The sequence below is a fragment of the Charadrius vociferus genome, unplaced genomic scaffold, assembly GCF_000708025.1.
Source record: "Charadrius vociferus isolate BGI_N301 unplaced genomic scaffold, ASM70802v2 scaffold643, whole genome shotgun sequence".
Lineage (NCBI taxonomy): Eukaryota > Metazoa > Chordata > Aves > Charadriiformes > Charadriidae > Charadrius > Charadrius vociferus.
In genome coordinates this window covers 120,342-136,391 of record NW_009647512.1, presented here as the reverse complement: position 1 = coordinate 136,391, position 16,050 = coordinate 120,342, and the positions used below count along the sequence as shown (strand labels likewise).

Below are 16,050 nucleotides of genomic sequence, written 5' to 3'. Positions count from 1 at the left end.
TTCTACTCACTATTATGAACAAAATCTTTAAACTCTCATATTATAATCTGACCGCTTGATGCCTTCTGAATTCTGCAAACTGTCTAAAAGAATGGCTCAGACAAAGAAAAACGTATGATCCCCCTCAGCCCAAATTAACCTACCATTTTAATACTATAGCTGGATATTTAGACACAAGTACAGAAACAATTAATGGACTGATGTAACAAAATTCCAGTATTCTCCTCTTGGATGACAAAATGTGGAGGACAGGCTCTCTCTCCTTCTATTTTTCAAAAAGCAGTTTATTTATCTATTTACGTGTTTTCTGAACAAAAATCTGTATGCCACAAGTGTAGCATGGGTAATGGGCACCCAGGGAAAGTGGCAATCCATTTACTAATACAATTCAGCAAACCAGTACTCCACTCAAAACTTAACACAAAACTTTTTGTACAAAAGTAGCACAAAATTAACCTTAGTGACCTTATAAACACTGCTTCATGAGAGGTTCATCCCTGAGAGGTCAACCTGGAAAAGCATCCTTGTGAGATGTGGTATCCTCTCAGCTATCTGAAGACCAAGTTAGTTCAATTAACATGGGGAAAATGCATCATTTGCTTTTGCTGGCAAACATGAAAATACACCATTTAAGAAGCCTTTAACATTCTTTCCCCATACTTGCTAATGAATTGCCAAGAATAAATGCAGTGAAGGTAAAGACAACCAAATACAACATATCCCATTCAAGGGCTATTAACCAATACAAATGCTGAGCAGTAGTATTTCCTAATCATCTCTAAATACTAGCTATCTCAAAGATGACTGTGAGGAAATCACATTGCCCTTTCTCAAATACTTTTATAACCTGCATTAAAGTCACATCCCAAAAAATCCGACAACACAAACCATCTTTACTCTGTGCAATATCCTGGTGGTAATTGAGGGAAGGTGTTTCTGCATCTGGAGGTCAATGCTACTTCCTCCATTTTTGCAGAAGGGAATCTAAGGCACAGACTTGAGTGACTTGTTCAAAGTCCTACAAGAAGTCTGCGGTGGAACATGGAACCAAGTCAGTTGGCTTTTTAGCTACGGATGTAAAGATGCCATCATGCTCCCTCCTATCACATACCTTGCACATCAGCCCCAAGCAGCCAAGGTGAACTTGCCAACTTTATCTTGAGTTCTGGGAAAGGTTGTCTCTCTCTCAACAAGACAACAGAGATGTCCGAGTACTCTGTCTCACAGAAAAATATAACATGTCCAGGAATGGTTACTTATGCAAATTTTATGCTGTGAGTTAGCTGAGGATAAAGTTACTTTTTTCAGAGATGTCACCTGCAAAGTAGTTTCTTTTTACACTTACTCCTATCTGCTTTAAAAATTAAAAATAAAAAAAAAAAAAAAAAAGGGTCATGGCACACTTTAAACACTACTATATTATAAAAAACCAAACCAAATCCAACCCAACCCAAAAATCAAACACCACACCAAACCACAAACCATTTGTTACTTTTACAATATTCTAGAAGTAAATGTCTTTTCGGACAGCTCAGCCCCATGGGTGAGAACAAGAGAATCGAACCACTACATAAAATGCTATCCAGGCTCCACATAGGTTCTTGACCTTTAAAAGAAACAACCAAACCCCAAAACAACAACAAGATAAAATAAATCACTCTCAAAGTAAAACCACCTTTAATTAAATTCCTAAGTAAAACAACATTTCTATGCAAAACAACTGTTTAGTCAAAAAGTAAATATATATGTTTAATTCTCTTTCAAATGTCAACAAGAATTGAGAGCTACCAGTGTCCCTTGGAGAACAAGCAGTAGTTAAAGTCTATCTTGCTGATGTCCAGAAACAGTATGTTACATCTTTTAACCAGCAGTTCCCTATTGCACGTAACAAATTTGCTCTCCATTTAAGCACCTAAAAGCCTGGTACCTCACTAAATAAATTAAAACAAATCCAGTTTCTTCAGCAACCATCTTCAACATATATATCTTGGTAAAGCAACATTACTGCAAGCTTTTAATAAATACAGAAAGAAAAGATTAATGACTTCTCATTGGTGTTTTATGGAATGACCTTTTCCCATAAACACTTGCTTTTCCAAATGTTTGGGGTTTTTGGTATGTATGCTCTAAAAATCACTATGTGTAGTATATTTAATGAAAATTTTCCATACATAAGTCAATACATCTGCATGGCACAACTCATCTGAGATATGAATTTCAATGTAAGGCTGTAAGGAGCTTCTTGCTGAACCTGAAATAAGCGTGCCTTTTCAGGCGTTGAAAACAAAGCCCCAGAGGCTGAACAGGAGACCATTACCAATGAGGGATTCTCAGACACATTTGGAATTAGCCTAATTATCTTCTTGCTGAAGGGCTTCTTTTGTGTGTGTTATGTCAGGAAAAATGAAATTGTGCAACCCTGAACATCTGGACGCTGCATCATTTTCAAAGGTCTCTCCCACCTGCCCCCCTTCTCTTGCCCCTCCCCATCTTACAAATATCTACTCTTATTTGGCAGCGGTATAAAACAAGAAGAAGCAGCTCCCTGTAGTACAATGATCCTGTGGTAGCTATTTACAGTATAATTAATGCATCTGTGCCAGTAGGGCAGAGTTCATATGAAAAATATACACAATATGTCATTTTTAGCCAGATTAGGATATAAAAAAAATTTACTCTTCAAGTCCCCACCTTTAAACAAAGAACAGTTCTGTCAGAGGTCTTCAAACCTCCTGAGTACGTTAGAGTACATTACCCTAACGTATAAAAACAAATATTTACACCTCCATAAAGTACCAAAATTTTTTTTAAAATGCCTAGTAGCTCTTAGCGTGCAAATTCAGCAGGAACTGATTATCCAGGATGATCACTACGTGTAGAGACAGTCTTGGAATCAAGCATTCAGAAGCAGAGTGCAAAAGACTCAGGAATTATTTCAGCCCATTTCTTTTTGTTGTTGTTTTGTTTTCTTTCTTATTTAAAATAAGTTTTGTTGGTCCATACTACGGATCGCCTTTAAAAACACTTATCAAGGTAACATTCAGCTTAGTGCAAATGCAAAAGTCTTCTAGGATCTGTAATCTTTTCGAACAGTGTGAGCCATCCAGTTCACTTTAGTAGTCCAACTTTCCCGGAGTGCTTCATCAAACTTTTGCTTAAATTGTTTTAGTGCTTCTTCCTCACTCTTCCCTAAGGCGAGAGAGTCCTAAGGTGACAGGAAAACAAGTTCTGTTAGGAATTTTAAAAACCACAGTAAAGTCCTTCTTCACCTTTCAACACAAACCATGTTCTGGTTTCTATTGTTTTGACACTTTTTCACCTGTCATTCATTGAGCAATACATCAGTGGGATTTTCTGGGTTTAAAGACAAAACTGAAGAAGAATTAAGCAAATAATTTCCACCTTTACAGGTTTATGCTTGTGCATAAGCCAAGACATAAAACACCCCTGAAATGACTACATTTAAGACGCAGGGATGCTGAACTCATGGTAGAATGGTTGAGAGGAACGTATATTCCTAGTTTTCTTTCACCAGTACAACTGACTACAGGCCTTGTTCTATAGAGCCAAAAAAGAAAGCTTTGAGAACTATGTGGAAATCTTGAGAGAAATGGAAAACAATTAAAATGTATTCCTCTTCAAATCAAAATACCGGAAAAATGCTAAGTCCTGCTGAGCTGTAATTCTTATTTTACCTTGAGATACTGGATGTCCTTGACAGAGGTTAGCTCTGGAAGCCCTGCAGTTAACATCAGTGCAAAGAGTGTAATAAATAGATTTCCATGTTTTCTCAGAATCAAATATGCTTCTTCACAATACTGGCGGAACCTTCACATTCAACCACAAAGCACATGCAATGAAGACAACACATGAGAACTTACACAGTTGATAAATATATGTAACAACTTCCGAAAATTGTTATCTGGTTGAACACATATAGTAGGAACACAGTAACAAAGGATAAAGGTGTCTACAGAACCTCCAGTGTATTCCCACAAAAATAGCCCATGCCTTTCCAACAAGCCCTTAAAACATCAGTACAAAAGACCACAAGCTTTTAAAAAAAAACACTGTTCTTCAGAAAGAGCAAAAAATGCTAAAGGTAATCCCAGTGCTCAATCTCCCTTAGAATTTGTTGGGTCAAACACCCTGATGATCTTATATAGTGGACCTACCAATCCCACCTCTCTCTGTAAGATAATTCCTTCTGGTAAACATGGGCAAAATTGAACCAACTGCCAGATCTGGCATAAAGACCCATCCTGCAGACACTTGAGAACTCGATCAATGTCCCGAAATATGCCACTGTCCAGTGTCTAATCTGCAAATTTCCACAGGAAATGGGAAGAACCCGTCAGATTAAGATGACAAGTTATACTTCAAAGAATAAGTTCTCTTCTGAGGCATTTTTCAAGTGAAAGTGAAACCCTACTGCCATTTAAAGTACTCCATATTCCACAGCTCTTGTAATAGCACAGTCACCTAACAGCCTTTACTTCACATTTTTAAAAATGGAGCTACGGGTTCATTTCCTTACTCTCCAGGAGAGACATGGGTCACCGGCAGTTGTTTTCCATTCTTCCTAGACACACTATTAAAAACATATGTACAGCTTCTTCTACCAGAAGTAGCCATAAAATTTATCAAGCCATACCTAAGTACATAATTTCATATCTCTGTCAATTAATTCTGTCTGTGAAAACTGATAGCAAAGTGAGAGCAAAACATTCAGAATGCCCCTCCTGCCAATTGGTGAGAGTGATACAGAAGGGAAAAAGAAAAATCCATCTCAAGAGGTAGGATTTCCAGAGGGTAGTTTTCCCTTGTCATCTGTTTTCACGTTCCATTGCAGGTCTCTAACCCAAGATAGGAAGGGGCATGCAAAAGTGTTGGATTATGAGCACATGGCTCTATATGCCTAAGCATCTAAGTAAGGCCAGGATTGATGAGCACATGGAATGTGCATTGGTGGACAGAAAGGGCAGAAGGGAGCCTGTTTCTAAGTCCAGTGCTTCATCTCGCTTGAACAGTAATCTGTGGAATCCCTCCCTAGTGCCCAGTCCTGCTGCAGGTAAAAAAAGGTGAGCCTAGAAGAATCTGCCATCTCCTGCTGACGGAGATAAAAGGGAACTGTGTCTTTCCACTGCGGAGCTGCAGTTTCTGATGTATGAAGTAGTTTGTAAATATATTCCAGCTCAGGTAGAGAAGTAGATAGTAAATGCATGTTAGCCCAGTTCCCCACAAGTACAAATGAGCAAACCAAATCCAGACAGGTTCCTGGTGTGCTGGAAGTTATCACCAGAAATCATCTCAGTTATGAAAGGAAGACACCAAATTAATACTCACCGACCAAATTTTTCAGTGTTCCCTGTTTTTCCTTGTTGAATAACATGAATGAAATCATAGGTGAGTATGAAAGGTACCCGTTCCCTTTTAATTCCAAACTTGGACTTGAAGTTTCCAAGAATATGCCCAAAATCTATATGAAAGAGCTAAAAAAACCAGAAGTGAAAATATATTTCTCTACTGCGGTATTTCACTTTTCTAATACCTCTACAGGATGCTGCTATCAAGAACAGTTAACTCATAATGTTACTCTTCACAGCCCACGATTTCAACCCTTTGCGAGTATTTAGTTTTAAAACATTTCAAGGGCTTCCTACATAAAGTCAGGAGCACAGCTAGCAGAACTTCAGTTAATCTCAAGGAGCCTTTGACAGTTCTCCCACTTTAGAATAAAAGATAAGGGCATTTCAGCTTTCTTCTAGCAGGCAAAAACTTAAAAGAACACTGCAAATGTCTACAGAACTCTCATAACCCTCACTAGTTTTATAGGCAGAATAATTTAAATAAAATCAGACAAGTTACAGCAGAAAGTAACAATTAAAGAGGAAAATACATTTCTAAGAGTATACCTAGTTCTAGGTTTTAAGACTTACAGACACAGTATTATGCTGGTACTGAGTTCCATATTGAAAATGTCTGCAGGTGTGGGCTGTAGAGACTAACTTCAGGAAAACTACGCTGCTCAAAACTAAAATTAATGTATTTTTAAGGATGAGCTTTTGCAAGAAACTCTAAGACTACTTCTATTCAATGAATCTGAACTATTAACAGGCCTTTTGGATGGTCTGAATAAGTTCTACAGAACAGCCTCACTTGATCTAGAACTGCTTACTAAACAGACATTGGTCAGTCCTTCCACTAGTCTTACATTTCCTTTCTTTGAAGCCCTCTTCAACTCTAATAAGCAAAGACATCAGTTCTAAAAACGTGCGGATTTAATTTTACTGAGACACTAAAGAAATTAAAAGTTCTCAAGATAATTCTTGCACAACAGAGATACAGTAGTTATTCTGCCTACAGAAGAGATTTTTACCTGACCATTTTTTCTGACCATGATATTGTCACTGTGTCTGTCACCAATACCCAATACATAAGTAGCTACACAGTAGCCAGCACAAGACAGAGTAAATTCCTCAATGGCTCGATCCAAGTCATCTCTAAAAAAAAAAAGACAAACAATATTAGTGCATACTACTGGTAATTCATGTCGTGCCTTGACTTCAGAAAGGATTTTTACTTGTTTAAACTAGAAGCCCATTAGGATGTTGTAAAACTAGACTTATTCGAGAGAAATACTGTAAAAAGCAGCTATGAAAAACAGAAGAAATGCAAGTATTATGAAAGGCAACAACATCAAGACTTGAGACCCATGTAGTTTTCTTGGGTTGGTTTGTTTGCTTTGCCAAATCTAGTATGACTTACTTAACAACATGCAGTCAAAATGCTACAAATGCCAGAATTTCAGCTGGAACGTTGCTTGAGTTCCAAAGGGCACCATGAATCTGAGTCAGGATTTGACATTCTAGCAAAATACGTAGTAACAAACCTGCCAGAAGAGTCACACATCCCTCAGTATTGAAATAGAAACTTACAGGAATTTTGTAGCTTATGCTATAGATGAGAAAATAGTTGTAGAAATTACCCTAAATTGTATTCCTTCAGCCAGTTTAAGAGAGCATCTTTGTTGAAGGCAGCAGCAGCAGCAACATTGCTACTATTTAACTGAATGTCAGCAATGGTTTCTGAACTAGAAACAGCCTCAATAAGGCCAGAGTGATCTCCAGTTGCTAAACAGCCATATGGCAATATCCTGAAACAAAACACAGATTCGTGTTAAAAACAAAACCAGTAAGAACGTTTCTTTAGTGTATCAATATTTTGAGAGGGCTGAATACTGGTGCCAACTTGAACATTAAACTCTCAAAGGTTAATATACAGGCACTGCTTGCAAAGTTAAAATACCAGCAATACATTTAAAATATTTTTTCCTGTTACATGCACATATGTAAAAAAAAGAAATTATAAGCAACTCTTATTTTTCCCTTTTACTAGAGAGCACAGTTACTTGTAATTTTATGGGAGAAACCATAGAGGGAGCCCTTTATTTTCATTTGTTAATTTACTGGCTAAACAGACACTCATGTTCATTCTAGACTACATTATTTATGTAAATGGAAAAGAGGATCTTATCCTTTTTCCCCATTCTTCCCATTTCAACTTAAAATGCTAGAAATCCTTTTAAATATAAACATAAAATAGTATTTTCCAACTCTTACTAATTTTAAGCATAGACACCTAATGGAAAACAAGAATACATCTTTTAACCCACCTGATATATAAGAATATTCCTATGCATTCATATACTATGCCTAGTAAAAATATCTATAACAATATCATTGCATTAAAATAAGACACAGATAACGATACAAATCAAGGAGAGGTATGTCTAAATAGACAGGTGTATTTTTCCAAAACGTTTCCTCACTCCAGATGCTCAAAATGCTGAACAGAATGGCAACTTAGATGGGAGCTCAATGTATACAATGGAAACCAAAAAGCAAACTCTTCAAAGGCACTGCATCACAAATCAAGGTGTCTGCTCTCCTGCCAGGCATCCAGGTCAGGAATATGATCTCAGTTCTGGTCATGGATCCACGCATAAAAGAATGGATGCCCATGCAAATCTAACTGCAGTACACAAGCTATAGACTAGCACTCACAAACTTACAAAGCTGTATAAAAAATTGCAGGACATATTAAAATTTGCGTGTGTGTATATATAGAAGGAAAAAGCACTGCTAGTGGAGCTGTCATCAGTATTTATATATAAAACAAATACTAAGTTTGATTGCTAAAAAGCAGAACCACATCTCGTAACTGACACAGCCTATTATTCCAAGCCATGGAAGAAAAATAAATAAAATTCCAGATGAAATTAATCGGAACTTTTTGGCATAACAGCTCTTAGGTAACTGAACAGTTTCTCTACCTCAGCGATAAAACACAACCAAAGTGGCACAAGTATTAATAACCATATAGTTGGGAATTCTTCTCTACTAGCAACAATGCAAACTGAAAACCAGATTCAACAGGGCAATGAGAGAACGCCCAACTTCAAAACAAAAAAAAAGTAGTACAGATTTGGAACCTTCTTCCCGTTTCTACTCTTGTTTCCCAATTAAAAACCCCAACTCTCTAGACCAGAGGGTTTCCACAATGCACAGAAGGGTATCTGTAATTACCCAACACCAGTGTTCACGATACAAGGAAGCACTGCCCATTCTTATCATGACATGACAAACGTAAGCCAAATATTGCCAGGTTAAAGTGCACGCTGGCCTTCTTCCATGGCATTTCAACCCACCCTACTTGCAGCTTAACTGGGCACACGTCCAACAACTTCCCCTTCAAAAGCAAGCAATGATGAAAGCCTTCAGCCCCTTGAGGACTGTGTGCTTACAACTGGAGGAAAAAACATCCTTGTCAGAGAGACAGTTTGACAGGAGTCAAGTTAGGGACAAATCCTCTGGGCCCTTTCCATCTCATCCTGGTCTTTCTGACTTCAACATCTGTCAGCAGGATATGCTCCCTGCTTTTTAATGGCAGTGAAGACCACAGACAGATCAATACAGCAGGACAGAAAATTTTCTTCTTCACCCCTTTCAATACTGTTCTTCATTTCAAGAGTTGAATTCTCCAAAGCAGTATCTTTCCAAATCCAACACCAAGTTATGGTAATTTATCAACATATTCTCTGTACTGTCCAGTCTAATGGTTTAAAAATAATTATATTCTTTAGACTTGTAACAAATACATTTTTCAATACATTTGTGAACTCTGATTTCACACACAGCCACTTAACATCAGACTTCACCCGCACTAAGAGTGGTGAAAACGAAGACTCGCTATAAACAGGCAGTGAAGTGAAAAAGTAGTTTGGAGAACTCCCTCTATCTGTCCAAAAAGTAACTAAGTATTAAATACTTTTATGACAATTTACCACAGCAAATTCCTCAAACTTAGGATTTTCTTTTGCTCTGCTACTTTACTGATTTCCCCTTTAACACAATTTCAATGTTGCAATATAGGTAAAACAGCAGAAATAGTTTTTGAGGCAAGGATTACTCTCTTAAGAGGTGCAACACTGCAGACCCCACAGCATGCTTGGGAAGAGACATGCTCCTCTGTTGTCACATGTATTTGTAATGTTTAAACATTTCTCATAGAAATAATAGGAAGTTAGGTCATCTACTATGAGTACGCCCATACACATGACTTCACACACAGATTATTTTTTTTTTAAGCAAAATAATTTGTGTACTTGTAACTTTTCAGGGGGAAGTTAAACCTCTGAAAGTCTCATTTTGTCACTCTGCAGATGCAACCTCAATATAAATACTGTTTAACTGAGTAAGTTTGTTCCATAATTGCCTGCATTTATCATACAAGAAACAACTAGAGAGAAACTATAGAAAGAACTGAGGAAGTTTAGCTGCACATACTTACCAATGTCTTAGGCCAACTATTTCCTGCTCAATTTTCAAGTAATAGTTTGTCTTAGAAATGCATAGGTAGGTTGTGGGGGTTGTTGGTTTTTTTTTAACTATAGGGATTAATTAAAGAATATGCTTTTTTGTTTTTCTAATTTCTCTCTGGTACTTGACTGACTGATGCCTAGGGTAAACTGACTCTGAGCCAGACTTCTCTATATGACAGAGAAGCGCTCATCCAGGGTGATGGTTTTAGCTGTCTAATGGTTGAGTCTGTACTGAGAAGCAGATCCAGTTTACACCTGTAGTTTTATTCAGTTGTGCACTCCACAGTCTACCCAGTGACAGCTCAGGGTGAAGGACCTACTGGAGTACACTGTTGCGTCCTCCTGTGTACATACACTTCCTTTTCTGACACAAACCCTGGTCTTGTGCTGGTATTTAGTCAGAAAGCACACACGGGAACCTAGACAACAGAACACACCATGTGTGAAAAAGGCCAGTTTACTCATGAGACAAATCAGTTGACAGTTAAACAAACCAACCAACCTTTCTTCTTGTTCAGCTCTGGAGATCTCAAGAACAATATATATTTGGTGTTCCTCTCCAGAGCTGAGAAATCCCACTGGGGATATCATGCTTACTTTAGACACAGACCGGGCTATGATTTCATTTTAAATTACTACTAAATGACTGAGTGCAGATTGCAGTGCTATTATAAGGAAATTGATCCTACCCCTAACTCCTCGATGGCAACATATTGGTTGCCATTTGATCCATGCTTCGTTGAAGCTGTAAAATTTGCTTGTAGCAAGATATTACTGATTGGATGAGAGAGGCAAACAGCAAATGCTGCTGCTCTTAGACTGGTGAAACAAGTGAGAAGCCCTGCTTTTACTTGAATGGAGTTATCAGACTTTCTGTAGTGGAAAAACGTTGAAAGGCACAGAATTCATTATGCATCCACAAAAGGAAAAAGGGAAGCAACAGCTTTAGGGAAAGTAACGTCTCAAAGGATGATACAGGGCAAGAAGAAAAGACTCCACTCATTAGTACGAACGTATGAAGTTGTATTTTTCAGGAAAGCACATCTGTTTGACACTACTTTTTCACCTGACACCACAGCTCTTACCCAAGCAGAAAGCAGCAAGCCAACAAGTTCAGACTCATGAACAGGGCAACAGAACTCATTACCACTGCTGTTTATTCATAGATCCTGGAGTTGCCTCTTGAGAGGCATACAGACTGCAAACAGGGAGATCACAAAGTGTTACTCTCTTAGCTGCATCCTCCTGCTCCAGGCGTACGGAGTACTGTTTTGTCCAATCCTGTTTTCAATTAAGGCCTTTTCAGAGCCTTCCCTTGGCAACTGCCTGGATAATCTCTCTTTGATAGACATAGAATTGTAACCCTGCCTCAATCCCAGCATTTTATTTTATAATCATAACTGTGAGAGGATGAATGGAAGGAAGAAGCTCCCACTTAAGTAAATAAATGGACGCGGCCAATTATAGAACTTCAATTCTCACTAGGAACTTCCCATTCTACTTTTTTTCTTCCGAGAGTTTTAAGAAAAATCTTGGACATCAGAGCCACTTTTTGGTTTTCCTTTGTTAAGTTTAAAAAAATGCCTTACTCAGGAAAAGCCTATTTGATGACTCCTAATCACTATTCCTGTTTGCTAGGCACAGTGTGTGGCCCAGGCTGGAACCACAAACGAAGCTTCTGGGAAGGCAGCAATGAAAGAATGCCTCATCCGGGATTCCACAGCTGCCACAGGTTGTCCTTGCCCCTAAATGCTCGATCAGTCTCCTCACAGTCTATTTATAATGACATAAATTATTTAAAGTTTCCTCAAATCAGTGTTCAACTTAACACACACTCAGCCACCTCACCGCAAACATACACTTCCAGAAACAATTTATTATACGCATTCCTTCTTTATCCCATGCTTCACTCAAAGGAATCTTTCTGTAAAGTAGCATAAGTAACAAGTTCATAATTTTACTTATCTGTGTGGTCTGATGTTATGTGCTTTATGAAGCTCACAGTATTATGCTTGAACCACAAAGAATTTGAAATGAGCTCAAAGAATCTAAATGAAGTATTTCAAGTAATATTTAAATAGGTACTTCTAGCATTATAAACAGCACTTAATTAAACACAAAGGACTACAGCTCTTCCACAGGCATACAAAATTGAATTTATGGCCTCCAAATGGTTTATGACACCCAGTGTCCTCTTTAGAACTATTTTTCTGGGAAGATACTAGAATTTGAGAACTATATTAGCTAAAACTGGTGCATAGATTTGTCTAGAAAAGCTCCGCACGTACTAGAGCGTTGTATGATAACATTGAACAACATCTGACACTGGTTCTCTTTGGAATACTCTAGTATTCCTATAAAGAAGTCACAGTTATCTTAGCAAGCATGTGAAGGCAAGAAAGCTACTTTGCAGGAGACTTTGGAAGATACAAAGATATTTCTGGTCTGAATAATACTTTCTGACATCCAAATAGTGTTTTATCAAGAAAAGAATGCAAAGTGGGGACTTCAGAACGTACGTTGAAGATATTCACAACAAATGCAAGTCTTTGGGTATAAACAGCGATAAAACAACTTCTCACAGCAGGAAGAAAAAGTGTCTACTACAAAAAATAGTTGAGTTCGTTGCTACTTACACAACTGATTACAAAGTTAATAGCTTACACGGGAGGAGAAATTGTCCTAGAGACTTAACTAATGAACTAATAAATAAATGAAAATCCCGCAACCCTCATCATCATTCTGAACAAGCTTTCCAAATGTGAGAAACTCATGTACCCATGGTATCTTGGAAAGGTTTATTACTTCATTTTGAGAGAAGTGGCTTTGCAGGAGCAGCAGAGCAAATGAGAAGATTCTTCTCAGAGTATTTCTGCCCTAAAAGAATACTTAAATTAGGAGTTTTCACTTCTACTGTAAGTTTAAAGCCTCACAAAACCTGCCCAAAGGAAGCAGAAATGGAAACTTGAAATATTGGTGAGTTCAATACCGTAAAAACCTCGTTAGTACTTCAGTACAAATGTACTAGGACATTATGCTTTTTCTCCACTGGTGTTATAATGGGCTGAGTTAGAACTACTTCATTGAAACAGCACTGAAAAGTGAAATTTTAAGGAAGTTACAACATATTTTTTCCCCAAGAAGAGTAGTTCTAGATGCATCACCTTTTCTGCCAACCTCATCTTACTATAGAATCTTGCCTTACTCCTGAATCACTATTCACTATTTATCATGATTCAAAAATACAACTGAAAACAGGCAGTAACTGAGATTAGCAGGTGGTAAGCATAAAACAGATGGAAGTACTTTTTCTTACATACATACAAGTCTTTCATCACAGGATACTGACAAGGCTAAGAATATAAAAATTCATTTGTCATCAACCTCCAGGCACAGTATGTAGTTGTCCACCCATCCAGACTGTAATATCCTAACTCAAAGAGGCAGGAATATTATGGGTGTTAGAATTAAAAGCTTTGCTAAAGTCAAGGTACCATCAGCTACCATTCCCTCCCTCAAAGGCGGCAATCAGATAGTCAGGCATGGTTTACACCTGGTGACTGTTCCCAATCATCATAACTGTCTTTGTGCAGCAGTACTAGAAGAGAAGCACAAGCAACTAACTTCTCTCCCAAGACCCTCTTCTTCATGAAGCCTGTTATGTAGTTAATACAGGATGACATCCCTCTGTTAAATTTTGTAGGAAATAGATCACAAGTACAAAATTTATTTGGACAGTAATACATACATTTGTGGGCATGGCTGCACAAAGCATAGATGTCCTTAAGAAATATGATCAGGAAAAATAAGAATGTTATAAAGAAGCAGCTGTATTTGTGCATTTCACAATCCTTGTAATTCTCAACCAGATAGTGAAATCCTATTATAAAGACTCTCAAATCTCCTACTCCCCCACTGCCAATTTACCAGTACTTAAAGCGGACTAATTTCTAGAGAGTATTTTGCCTATTTGGCTATGCTAACTATTAAAGAATCTTGATGATGTATTCCAGATGTAATCCTCAGCAGCTAACTTCTGGCCAGCAGATCTGTGTACCTCACTTGCACATGTGTGTTAGAACTTAAGAGTTGCAATTCCCATAATCACTTCAGCTACCATTTTTGCATTTGCCTGAAAAATCAGTGACCATTAATAGGTAAGTTTGTTACATGAGGAGTTTACGAAACATCTTTGTTTGTAAAGGTCACAGACACAAACAAACAAAAAAAGGCAGCAAACCTGCTTGTTGGACCCTTAACTCAACATTTGTTTCCTCAATTCATACAATGCTTTTTATCTAGATGATTTTCAAAGGATGAAAACAGTAAACTATATAATACAACAGTGGAATTTATAGTCAGCAGGACAACTTAGATAAACAACAAGAGATATGCTGCACTAGAAAGAACATTCTGTTTGATAATAAACAAAAAAATCCTAAAGTTTCACTACATTTCTGTTATTTCTTTCCATGGCTAAATTCTTTTCTAATGTGGGCTATTTAGAGAGTGAACTGCAAGAGAGGCCATCTAACTTAGTTAAGGTAACTGCTTTCCATAGCCTGTTCACTTTGGCTATGACAATTAAAACCTCTGGACAGCGATACAGATGTTTAGAAAGCAGACAGTGGGTATTTAAAAAAAACAGGAAAGCTTTACTGCTAAAAGTGGACTCTCCATCCAAATAAACTCGCCCTCAAGAGATCCTTACCGGAGGTCCAGACCAGCTTCTTTCCAAAGTATGTCCATCAAACGCAAAATCTGGAGCGTCAACATGTCCTGTCGGAGATCTATAACGAAAGGTTGAAACTGCTACTTCAATCTCTCGGTATGTTGTAGACAAACTTTCTAATGCTTTCAAGGCCTTCAGAAAAAGGTGTCTAAAAACACTCATCAAGTCTAAAGGTTAAAGTGGGATTAACCATAATTATTTCATCATGACTGACAATGTCTATAATTTGAAACCCCGTCAGAAGAAGATACTTAAGTTTGTTTACTGATGTTAGAGCAAACTACGTTACATTATGGCAATACAGAGCAACACAGCTTAAGTGCAAGTTTGGGAATGAAGAAAGAAAAGGAAAAATTTAAAATCTGTAGCATTGCTTACCATCACCATTTTTAAAGATGATCCCTACAAGATCTCCTCCAAACATTTTATTGTTGTATACTATCCATAGAGGCTTCATTTTAGAATCCATATATCTACACTTCTCAACACTAAAAGATAATGCAACAAATCTTTTAGTCAAATAAGAATAATTCAACTGAAAAAGTCTAAACATTGTTCAAAACACAACAGAACACAGACTTACAGTTTGGAAGTACTTAAATGTTATCTCTCCTTTCATTCTGCTACTATGCTATGAGCACTTACCAAGTTATGAATGTGTCTATTATAGATGGAAGGTACTGGATACCATGACTGGCAAACAAGTACCTAATGCTTAAATTAAGCACCCAAATTTTCAGAGAAAATAGTTTTCTTTATATCTTTTCCCATCAATTTTTAGACTTTATATTGAAGCTGTTAGAAGTTTTAACAGCTTTTGTGCTTATTCTTATAAACAGAAGCCAGGAATGCAGTCTAATTCACTTTTAAGCTTACATTTAAATATATTTACCTATACATTGACTAAGAGAGTATTAAGTTTCATGGTGGATCACAAAAATCTTCTAACTTAACTGATATCTGAACCTTAGGAAGTTTCCCAACAGACCTTCTCTCACTATAGAAAAAGTTCCCTATGACAGCATATCTGCTGAACAATACAGTCAAAGGAAGTTAAAGCACATATGTGTTTCTGCTTTACTGTTTCCGTGCAAAAGCTACAGTGACAGTTTATTCACTCATTCTTGACTTACTGTAGTTCTGAAAGTATAACAGAAGGATTCAGAGGAGACTGAAGGTCAGAAAGTGCTTCTCTGTAAGCATTTTGTTTCAAACAAGTATGCATTGCATCTTTTCCTTTTGCTTTGCTTTGCTTCATGGCATTCAGCTTAATTAGACTATTTAAAGTCTTCATTTTATTAAGGGCTTCCACCTGAAAGACATTTTACCTTTAAAACTTATTGATCTGATTTTACACATAATACAATGCAAAATCCCAGTTCAAACCAAAACAAAGTACTTAACTAAAGTATTAAATAATTCTACAACTTTTTAA

At 37.3% G+C, this 16,050-nt stretch overlaps 1 protein-coding gene across 1 annotated transcript in view; it reads right to left on the bottom strand.

Moving 5' to 3' along the window:
• Positions 1-1,661: 1,661 nt before the first annotated feature.
• The window catches only part of PIK3CB (phosphatidylinositol-4,5-bisphosphate 3-kinase, catalytic subunit beta), a 66,800-nt gene continuing 52,411 nt past the window's right edge, over positions 1,662-16,050 (bottom strand). The window contains exons 16-23 of the mRNA XM_009880762.1: positions 15,749-15,927; positions 14,994-15,103; positions 14,595-14,673; positions 6,989-7,156; positions 6,380-6,503; positions 5,347-5,492; positions 3,696-3,828; positions 1,662-3,205 (exon numbers count right to left, since the gene is read on the bottom strand). Of these exons, the coding sequence (XP_009879064.1) occupies positions 3,068-3,205; positions 3,696-3,828; positions 5,347-5,492; positions 6,380-6,503; positions 6,989-7,156; positions 14,595-14,673; positions 14,994-15,103; positions 15,749-15,927 (1,077 nt within the window). The 3' untranslated portion in view covers positions 1,662-3,067. The remainder of the gene's footprint in view (positions 3,206-3,695; positions 3,829-5,346; positions 5,493-6,379; positions 6,504-6,988; positions 7,157-14,594; positions 14,674-14,993; positions 15,104-15,748; positions 15,928-16,050) is intronic.